Source organism: Lissotriton vulgaris, chromosome 3_1, assembly GCF_964263255.1.
Source record: "Lissotriton vulgaris chromosome 3_1, aLisVul1.2, whole genome shotgun sequence".
In the NCBI taxonomy this organism is placed as follows: Eukaryota; Metazoa; Chordata; class Amphibia; order Caudata; family Salamandridae; genus Lissotriton; species Lissotriton vulgaris.
Genome location: NC_141689.1, coordinates 663,326,088 through 663,337,198, shown reverse-complemented (window position 1 = coordinate 663,337,198; position 11,111 = coordinate 663,326,088). Strand labels below are relative to the sequence as shown.

Below are 11,111 nucleotides of genomic sequence, written 5' to 3'. Positions count from 1 at the left end.
CCAAGGACACATAAGGACGGAGGGGTTATTAATGAAACCTCTCTGTTTTGGCATGTTCAGCATTGATATCTGAAATAGGATCGATAAGTTATCTGACCATACCTGAGTGATGATGGGTACCACAGCCAACCATTTGCTGATAGCAAAAATCATGTTAAGCATATAACAGTCTTTGTGTGTTGGGCCTGAAAACATTGATTGACCCCTGCCACTATAATGGAATTGGCCAAGTCAGTAGCTTGGGAATTGGTCAGGATATCTACCCAGACACTGAAGTAGCTCAGAAAAAGAAAAGCCATTGTGATAAAACAAGTGGTGTGATGATTCCACAAAATGAGTGGGTGGACATGAAGGGAGGAAACACTCAATTCCTGCAATTGAGTAATATCCAATGATATTTAGGGAGAAACATAGGAGTTAAGTATAGGGGAATTCAATTCATTGAAGGACCTTCAAATTTAACTGATCTCTGAATATCACTGCCTTCCCACCCCTCTACATAGAAGATGGGGTAGATGTAAAGACGACTCCGTACTCAAGCTGTCGTCAATAACTTTATTCTCAGTCAACAACACACCTGGGGCATGTCTGCTCGGCAGGCAGTCAACCCGTTAATCCTCAACTGTCAAACACAGCCCAGCTGTCAACATTCCAGCTGAGGGCTGTCCAATCACGCGCTGGGAAGGCACGCGCAGGGCAGGGTAATGGAAAGGAAGAAAAGACCAACACAACACATCTTCTTCCCTAAAAACAAAAGAGGGTTAGACAACAGACCCCCCCCAAAAGCAGTAACATTTTCAGAATTGTCAGTCAAACACGAAGTCTTTATATTTGCTGGATTTGCACCAAACTTGGCCATAACTGCTGGTGCTTCCACTAGCTTCGCCGGCATCATCCATGGGCCAACTACCATCATCCATGGTGGATGTGATTTCCGCATTAACCGTGTCATCCGTTTCCTTTGAGTTGGCATCACTCTCCACCTCTCCATCGTCGCTGGTTTCATATTCCGAGTCGGTGCCACTTGTTGTTGCCCTTACCCGTGGCTCCACAGGGTAGTCTGAGTTGAGTGTTCTGTCCATTCCAATACATTCTATTCCTTTCCGATATTTCTTAGTCGTAGAACCAGTACTTCCCTTGGGCGCACCTATGTTATTGTCCTCATCTTCCTCCTCTTCATGGTTTTTGTCCATCTCATAAATACGCTTCCTTTCCTTATGTTCTATTTCTTCAGTTCTGTGACACATTGCCATTCCTGAAGCGTGCCAAACTTCCCCATCACTGAGTGATGCAGAGTTACCAAACACTTCTAACATCTCCAAGGGCGAGTAATATCTGTCTTCCTCTTTGACTATGTGTCCACTTCTTTTAATCCGCACTTTGTCCCCTTCTTTTATGGACATTTCTTTGCAAAGCCTGCTCTTCTCATGTGTCTCTTTGAGAATAGCTTGTGCGTTCTTAATTCTTTCCTTAATTGTTTCCACAGACCATCTTGATGTTCTTGCTTGTTTTAACCATCCAATATTGTCCTTTGAAATGGGTGTTCTACCTCTCATTACTTCAAACGGGCTTGCTAATGTCTTTTCGCCCGGAGTAATCCTGTACCCCCATATCATTTCCTTTACTTCCTTCCTCCAACCATTTCCCACTTTTGTTAGCAAGTTGGATGGTTCCTTTTATTACTCGATTTAACCATTCCACAGCATCATTCCCTGCTGGATGATTAATTGATGTAGTTTTGTGGTTGATGTCATTCCTAGTAATAAACTCCTTGAATTCCTCCGAGGTGAATTGGTTGCTATTGCCACTTATGATAAATCTCGGTATACCTTCCCTGGTGAACACATCGTCCATGAACGTTATAATGTCAGACGTGTCTACTTTCTTGCACACTTTTACTTCTGGCCATTTAGACAGATGGTCCACCATAACTATTATGTACATCATTTCATCCTGCCATCTTATAGGACCAGTTATGTCCACACCGATCCTCTCCCATGGCAAGGTTGGGCACATCAAAGGTTCTAGTGTAGGTTGGGATGTAGTTAGTGATATATAAGCATTTCCGCAATCCTTTGGTTTTTCAACTTCATCTCTAACTTCATTCTTTTGCATTATAGGTATGTTCCGTACCTTGTGTAAGCAGGGAATTGCATTCTCATTGAGTTTATTTTTGTTTTGAAATTCTCTTAGCTTACCGATTTGCCCATTGAATTCACTTGGGTATCTTTCTAGTATCATCTTGCCTCGAGTTATGTCTTGTTGTACTACTGGCTCTGAACGATTTGGGTCAAGGGTAATGTCCAACTTTCCCTGATCTCTCCATCCTAATACTGACGGACCAGTAACTGCCACATACAATTTACTGTTCATTTTCCTCTCCTTGAAGATGAAGGGCACCTCTCTGTACCCCAGAAGTCCAACAGTCTCCCCAGTAAAAGTTTTTAATGTAATGTCTGGTTTCTCCAACTTTTTACTCAGAACTTTTTTAAACTTTTCATCCCACACTTTGTGGTTGACAATGGTGCATGGTGACCCTGAGTCTGCAATTAATTCTAGTTCAACTCCTCCTATCACTACTTTGCAAACAGGTTTCTTCATTTCGCTTTTATTTTCTTCATTGCTTCCCGTTGTCTCTGTAATATTTAATATGCAAAAATTATACTCCGACTCGTCAGATGAGTTTTCCTCTTCCTTCTCTTCCTCCTGCGCACAATTTACTTTCCTAATTCCACTTCTTCTGCATGCTTTTTCGAAATGTCCAACTAGCCCGCATATGCTACACTTGGTGTTCCTAGCTGGGCAGTTCCAGTCATTAGCTAAATGCCTGTTACTGTTACAACGATAACATCTAAGGTCACCATAATTTCTCTCCTTTCTGAATCTTCTAGAAGTGTCCTTATCCTTGCTACTTAAATTGGTCGTTTTTTTCCTCGTGGAACTCACTTTTGCCACTAGACTGGACTCTTCTGCTTTTCCTTTACCCTCATTGATTACTTCCTTCGCGCATCTACCAGTGAGTTCCGCTTTTTTTACAATGTCTATTACTTGTTGTAGGGGTTTCTCGCCTTTAGCCCACAAGGCATCCTGTATGTTTTGATTAGCTGTACACATAACAATTTGATCCCTAATCAGGTCATCGTGTAAAACCCCAAATTTACATGTGAGTGCTATGTTTTTTAATGCTGCCACGTACTCATCAACGCTTTCCTCTTTATTCTGCTTCCTCCTGTAGAATTTGTACCTGTGTACTGCAACACACACCAGAGGCTTGTAGTATGCATCCAAATCCTCCATGGCATCCTCAAACACATTCCTGTCAGCCCCCTCATGGCCCTTCTTTGCAATGTTATTATACACTTTTAGACCACCTGCCCCTAAACTGTGTAACAATATTTTTTTCTTTTCTACTGGTTTTAAAGTTTCATCTTCTTTGTCAAATGTAGTTATGTAGTTGCAAAAATATTCTTTCCACTCCTCCCATTTTATTTCGGGTGTACCTTCTCCTTTCAAAAATGGTTCAGGTGGCTGTAGGTTGTACATATTGCTGCTTGCCATGCTTTAATGTGTTTGTTTATTTTCTTTTCCGTTCTTTATATTGTAATCTGTCCTTTCCTGCACAAGATATTATGACTGTCACTTATAATTAAATGTACTTATCACTTCTTTTTTTTTTATTTAAACAAAAAAGGATACAGTATTTTAAGCTTCCAATGAGATCCGCTTTTTCAATCTATGTAATACACCTTGCACGCATTAGATACGCGTGTTTTCCATGTAGTTCATGCACCCAAGATGGCGCCTAGCGCGATGTCGTCATACGCGCTGCAACGTTGCTCGCATTCACCTCTCAAAGCTTATCACCTCAAACTATGTTTCAAAGCGAGTTTACTATTAGTTGACGCCGTGTTGGATTCGTGGTTTCCTACTCACGTAGTTATTTATTCCTCTCACAATGTTCTTGTTACACTCACTCCTTACACTTGTCACAACTTTTTTTTTCCTCTTCAGTGCATAGCTCAGTAGACTTGGAACTACTTTTAAACAATCGTTGTTCCGCTCACAAATACTGCCTGAAATTAATTTCGTCAAACACCATTTCCTTTCTAGTCAGTCAGAACACGGCATTGGATGCGAGTATAACCTTTCCCTTCGCCACTGGTTACAGGTTCACTGGCTTTAATTAGTTCAGTTTAGTTTGCCGATTTTATCTTCTTCCCATTAGTATTTAAACATACATTTCTTTTCACTTTTCCTTAAATTATTCCTCAAGTTTGCTTTTATTCCTTATTTACGTTTCTTATCAGTACCTCAGATAGGGTTAAAGTGTCCACCTCCTCCCCTTTGACCTGCTTATTCTTATTTTCTCCGTGCTGCTAGTCACGCAGTTTCCTTTACATTCAATAAATTCACGCAGGTTCGCTGGCGTGCTGTCACCTCGTCGCCAAATTTGTAAAGACGACTCCGTACTCAAGCTGTCGTCAATAACTTTATTCTCAGTCAACAACACACCTGGGGCATGTCTGCTCGGCAGGCAGTCAGCCCGTTAATCCTCAACTGTCAAACACAGCCCAGCTGTCAACATTCCAGCTGAGGGCTGTCCAATCACGCGCTGGGAAGGCACGCGCAGGGCAGGGTAATGGAAAGGAAGAAAAGACCAACACAACAGTAGATGAATGATTTTATATCCTTGGGGGCAAGTTCTCCATAAGACAGGATTGGAATAATTTAAATTGAACATGTTGAATTGGTAATTTTTGTCTTAAGATCACAATGTTTTTAAAGTGCTACGGCTGGCTTAGTATTGTTTTTGCAAGATTCCTCAGAAGTTGCTTTTCAGCATCTAATAGCCACAGATACTTCCATAACTGTCTCTAGTCTATGTTCTACATTATTAATGTCAGTCTCTGGTTGGCTGCAAACCCTACAACGTATTGTTATCAACTATGGGGTGACCCTGTGTCCTCGGTACCTGGGCAACAAATATCACTCAAAAATTGTTCTGTCAGAATAACTGTACATACATAGAAAGGGTCATTGATTAGTTACAAAATGCAACCGGAGGTGAGGTAACATTGAAAGCTAGCAATTTAACACTTGATCAAGATAATACACAATATTGTAAATTCCAAAGCAAAGGGTGTCCTGTGATCAGTTCAAAAGTGCTTGTGCAATGTGTCAAATGGTGTATGATACAAAACAGAGAAAGAATAATCAAGTAAACAAATGTACAAATAATATTTTAGCAATATTCCCCAATCCTTTGGCAACTCAACCTGTTCAGAACATGAAGGTCATCAGAGACTCTGAAGTTGGACTTAATACTGCATTCACAAGATTGTTAGTTCAAAGTGAGGATCCACACAAATATAAAAGGAATCCGTCCACATTGTTAACCCGCCAGAAGTGTCAGTAGTGCATCAAGAGGGATCTTCATCAGGACGAAAAAACGAAATTCAAAATCTACTATGTGCCAGAGACATACAATGCCAAAGATCTGTTTGAAAGACACTCACCAGGTAGTCATTATGTAAACAGTAAAGTTGTTAAACTGTGTGGATGAAATAATTCCTCCTACCTTCCGATGGCAACAATTATTTGAAAAAAGCCCGGTGTCAATAACATCCAGGCATGCTCTTAAAAAAGAAAAAAAGCACGAAAGGGAAAGCATGGGGAAAACTAAACTAACTCCTCCTATAGGAAATCAAAAAATCCGTATGTATATTTGGAAGAAAACAACTCATCATAGAGATGCACATGCGAGCTATGTATTTTTCGTTGAAAGCCACATCTCAATCAAGAACTAAGTGGAAAGATATAAAAAGAGATAGCAAAGCTTAGATAAACAAGGGCCCTCAAGTATGCCAAATAAAACAATAGTAAAAAAGCAGAAAACCAGTGATAAATAACTGATTCCAGGGTGCGGCTTCTACAACTTTGCTCTGGCATTTGAAAACAACTGCTGATGGCGATGGGCCATGGATAGATAAAAAACAAAGCACATCTCTATGGCGACCTGCACGCGGAGGCGGAGGAGTGGATCCCTACTCCAAAATGTCCAATGCATCACAGCATTCTAAGTCTCAGGGGTGGCTTCACAAGTGTCCACAATACTCTAGCAGGTGTGCAACGCCCATAGGGCTCAAAGGGCTTCAGCCACCCCTCCACGTGGTGCGTGTCAGCCCGGGCTGAGAAAGCTTCCCTGGCACACACAGAGTTTTTGAGCTGTTATGGGCTGGCTGGGCTGGCGTCCATCTTATTGCAGCCACACCGGAGTACTTCAAAGGTCTTTAAAAGGCCATTTACTTGTTAACAAGGCTTTGTTGTTTTCTCACCCCTCCTTAGAGCCTCTGCATCTCCACTCTGCCTATTGCTGGAAGAATTAGCCCCTCCCCCTGAACTTTTTATTAGCCCCCCCTGAAACTTGGCACTAGTTGCACCTCTGTACTCCAGTCCCAATGTAACAATGCACAGTGAATGAACAGTTCCTTCTGAGTAGATGGAACTGGCACAAAAAAGTTCAACAAATAGAGTCCCGTATCAAATTGTCATTACATAATAATTGTTTGGGTATAAATTGTGTAACACTACAAAATGGGCCAGCACTTATGGTATGTAAGAAAGCTGACATATATGTGTGTTCTCGGCATCTGAAGGGCAGCATACATATAACATCTCATCCAGACTTACCGGGATACTCGGTCACAAAGTGATGATACCAGGGCTTTAAGTGGGCCGAGTCTCACCAGTGCTGAGCACCGGCAGTTTTTCAAAGAGGGCCTCGACACGGGTCTCTATTGAGCTCTGTTTTGTGCCCTGGCACAGGCGGTTAATTATTTTCCGGACTGCAGTGACAGCAGGCACATCCATGTGCGCTCCTCACTCTGCTTACTTTTCACCAGTGGAGAAGTTACGGCATGACGTCATGCCAGGGGAGCATTGTAGGGGAATGGCAATTCTTTAAAGAGTCATTTTCTCTCTGGATTTCCCTTCTCTTTTTGAAACTCAGGAGCAGCAACATTGTCACGTGCCACCAGGGCTTTAAGTGGAAGCTTTTTCAATATTATATACAAGCCATAGTTGCGGCCTATTTATCTTGTTCAACTAACAACCATTGACAAGGCCAATAGTCCTGACTTGTATGTATGATGTTACTTGTTGTATCATATATCTGGATGCAATGCCCGAAATGAGCAAAATACAATTTGGGTGGCACACTATGCTAAGTACAGAGTTTTAGTGCACATGCTTTTAAGGCATGCCCCTAATTATATTGGCCAGACCCCACATTTTTTTCATCCCACTTAAAGCCCTGGATGATACGATTAATGAAGAATGGTGAAAAATACAATGTGAGTCAGCACAGAATAAACTGTTGCGTGCAGGAAACAATAAATTTTCCTATCTGGGTATGTATATGTATTGCAACAGAACCATTTCTTGAGTGATATTGACCCGGCAACATAGGCCTGACTTTGAAACCCTCTTTTCTGACCCATCTCTTAAGCAGCGCGTTCTCAAAAATATTTTTTTCAGACACAATTTACAATTTAGTAGGGTACGCAGTAAATGTTTTCGGTTTTAGGATGCCGTTATTACTGTAGAATGACTTATCTATAAAACCTACAGCCTTTGGGGACTAAGCTCAACGAAAGACATGCCTTCTTCAGTGAGTTTGTGCTGCTGCACCAGATATAGTCAACCACACAATTTGCAGCTTTGGAAGTGCATAGAAATGTGGTCTTGAAGTGTGAATGTTCCATCTGACTGAAAGCATTTCTAGTAAGGTCTGATGGGACTAGCTTCTGCTTATGAAGCTAAATCTGCTCTTATTTAAAGTCTTTGGATGCGGCCAGGAACTGTTTCTCATTCTGTCTTTAAACTTGGAAATTGCATGCTGAACTAAACTGCTTAAAGTTGAGGTAGTTCCCTTTTTGCCCTTCTTAATGAATCATGCGATATAAAAAAGAAATTGGATGTTTTAAAATCATTAGTACTATCCAATTAAATCATTAAGGCCCTTTTAACATTTAGGGAAGAAGGGACCTGCAAATTCTGGATCCCATTGAAAAACAGGTAGAACAATGTCTTGAGAAGAGTGAAAAGAGGAATACACGGTTAGTACAGATTTTGGATCTAGTCTTAAAACAATCCTATTCACGAAAAATCTCAAATAAGGATACATGACCACCAAAGTGCCTAATTCAGATAATATTCTTGTCAACATTACTGCAACTAGAAATTCTGCTTTGAAAATGACCAAGTGAGACTGCCATTCTACGGAATCACTGTCCTGTGAGCATTGAAGCAAGGACTGTGGGGCTTTTGTTGTTTTGCTGCATGGTTTGTAGAGGGGTCCTTCACCCTCTGAGCACCTCCAAGCAGCCTACGTGGTGGGGTGGGACACTCTCGCAGAGCAAGGATATTTGAGCATGGTGGCACTGACGCAATGGCGAGTTATTTCAGCAACAACAAAAACACTACGGTGAGGTAGGACCCGGGAGAATATTTAAAGACCAATCTCTGGGAACGACCCCCACAGATACAGAACAACGAAAGAGTACCAGAGGGTCTGAAAGAAAGGTAAGTTTACAGTGTGCAGAGAACAGGCAAAGAACGAAAGACCCCTAAACTGACCAATAAAGCGTGGTATACAATGACAACCCGATAGATGGTCAGAGATACCCATCAGTCACCACTCGGAACTGCCCTTCATCATTTGGGATTTTCCAAAAACATGTATGCAGATCTGTTTTCTTCAGACAGGAAGAGACCAGGATGTAGATAGATCTTTTCCGCGGAAAAAACAATTGTATGGTCCACCACTCCTTAAGACTGGTGAGTGGTGAAGCGTGGTGTGACTGGGGGAGTGCAGTGCAGAAAAAGCTTTAGCGTGAAAAAGTAGAAATAAAGAAGTGTATTTAAAATTGGATGAGGGAGCATGGAACAATTTTTATTCGGATGATGCTCACTCCACCAATATTAAAAATTTGTTAAAGACAGTTTGAAAAATGCGCTGTCTAGAGGTGGAACCAGGTCGACATGTTTCAGCAATGGGTGGATATAGTTGTCCTTGCTTTCTTCAGGACCTTATAACAAATAAACGCTACTGCATATATAAAATAAATAATAAGTGACAACTAAGCGACAAATTTGACAGACAAGTACAGAGATCACCTGCAGTCTCCAGGTGAAGAGTCTTGTCTTTTGCTTACAGCTAGTGTCGTTCACTGAAAGGTCAGAACAGAAAGGGTCAAGTGTCAGGCTGACTAACTACACACACAAAATTACATAAAAGCTAGGTCCAATAAGTATAGACCTTAGGCTAAGTCAAACTGATAGTGCTGACTAAGAACACTCGTAGAAGTAATGTAGTTGATATACCCTATCTGGATATATAATTTACATGCCAAATATATACGAAAAATGCATCTTACCATAGCTTGTAAGACGTGAAGACCTCACCCCACCTGGCAGTGGCTCAGGAGTAGAGTGAAGCACCGCTCTATAGACAACGTAAAAATGAATGAAAACATGTTTACCAAAGTGTACAAAGATATGTGTGTGTGGTACAATACAGGCTGTATGTATACCAGATCAGGGAAATAGAGCAATAGCAGGTCTGGGAAAAGTTATTTAAAAAGGGGGCAAGATGGAAAGAACATTGCCGAGAGTCATGTTTACTAAAATACCTTCCTGCTGTCCTCTTACTTTCCGCTGATGCAGTTTCAGATTCTAAATTTGTGTTTATTTAGAATATGGTCTATAAACATTATCATAATTACATCCATAAATATGTCCTAAAACATTCCAAGTGTAGAAATGGTTTCAAAGGCACGTCTTCAATGTGCATGCAGAATTTAACAGCAAATCAATTGATGAAGAAAATCTCATGCCAACCCCCTAATTCCTTGCATTTTATTTGCCGGTCCTATTAGGGACTCCTCTATTTCAATGAAGAATCTCGCTATGGCACATACAACATCTAAACAACTTATATTACCAATAAGCTCAGTGCTTGATCCAACAGGCTTTAACAACTCTTCCGTTCATCTAAAAACCACAGACAATCCAATAAAATGTGTAGCCCTTTACATTTTACTTTCAGTCCAGAAGTACACATGCCCTTCTTGCCTCTCATTGCTACCTTTGTCTTCATATCTGTTAAATATGGGTTGAGCCGACCCTAAATCTTAACATGGCTTCCTTTGCTTGAGGCTTGCTGGCTCTTGATATAAAGGAACACATAATTATTACTCCATCCTTTGACCAAAAACTGGGTCGACGGTTCCCCCCCTAAGTAAAGCGGGTCCGCCTCTCTCCTGCTATTACTTATAATAGCACGTAGTTCCTGGTTTTGGGGATCAATTGCCCTTCCTTCCACCGATCTTGCATTCATGACAGTTTAACACAGAGCTTCCCTAGCATGCATTTAAATTGAAGGGCCCAGTTCAGTTCACTTTTCTCTATCTCCATTTTACCGATTTATGATATTTTAGGGTTGCCCTTCCCATTCATTCTCAGCCAGAAATATAATGTAGCTTGCAGCCCTTGAGAGCTCCTGGCTGTTACCCTTATTGCCTTTATTGTGGTTGACGGCGGAAGTGCCAGGAGCTATTTCACACATTTTCCCTCCTTGAGATTCCAGTCCAATTTACCATCTAAGGTTAATACTTCCGCCTGTATAGAAATTTTGGGCAAATTATTACATTAAAAGCCAACAGTATAAAGCATAGCGGCGGCTCTCCATATTTCCAACTAAACTGTTTTAGCCCCCTGACCGAGGATAATGCGATTGATTTTAATGCTGCTGTGTGGTCTCTCCAGTTTAACTTGGTATCATACCACATACCCAGATATTTGTATTCATTAACAAAATCAACTTAATTAAATTACTTTCCTTTCTCCAGCACCATTGTTTAGATTTTCTCCAAATTGACCGTATGTTTTTTCCTTAAGCAATAATCATGGAAAACATTCAGTTTCCTTTGGAGACCCAGCTCTGGCATGTTCACTATCACCAGATCATTGGCATATAATAGGCAAGTGATACATTTCCCACTCATGTTTGGGCATAAGCCACTGGCTTTGAGTAGTGTATTTGATAGGTG

The 11,111-nt window shown here is 41.1% G+C and overlaps 1 protein-coding gene across 1 annotated transcript; it reads right to left on the bottom strand.

The window, feature by feature from the left end:
- Window positions 1–1,121: 1,121 nt before the first annotated feature.
- On the bottom strand, window positions 1,122–4,670 carry LOC147726895 (uncharacterized). The gene is made up of 2 exons (XM_086963008.1): window positions 3,934–4,670; window positions 1,122–3,836 (listed from the first exon to the last, which is right to left on the bottom strand). The coding sequence occupies exon 2, from the start codon at window positions 3,556–3,558 to the stop codon at window positions 1,561–1,563; it is 1,998 nt and encodes a 665-aa protein (XP_086819134.1). The 5' UTR covers window positions 3,559–3,836; window positions 3,934–4,670; the 3' UTR covers window positions 1,122–1,560.
- Between the last annotated feature and the right edge of the window lie 6,441 nt (window positions 4,671–11,111).

What these genes read in the sequence shown, in the direction of transcription:
- LOC147726895 (XM_086963008.1), bottom strand. Translation starts at nt 3,558, where the DNA reads ATGGCAAGCAGCAATATGTACAACCTACAGCCACCTGAACCATTTTTG.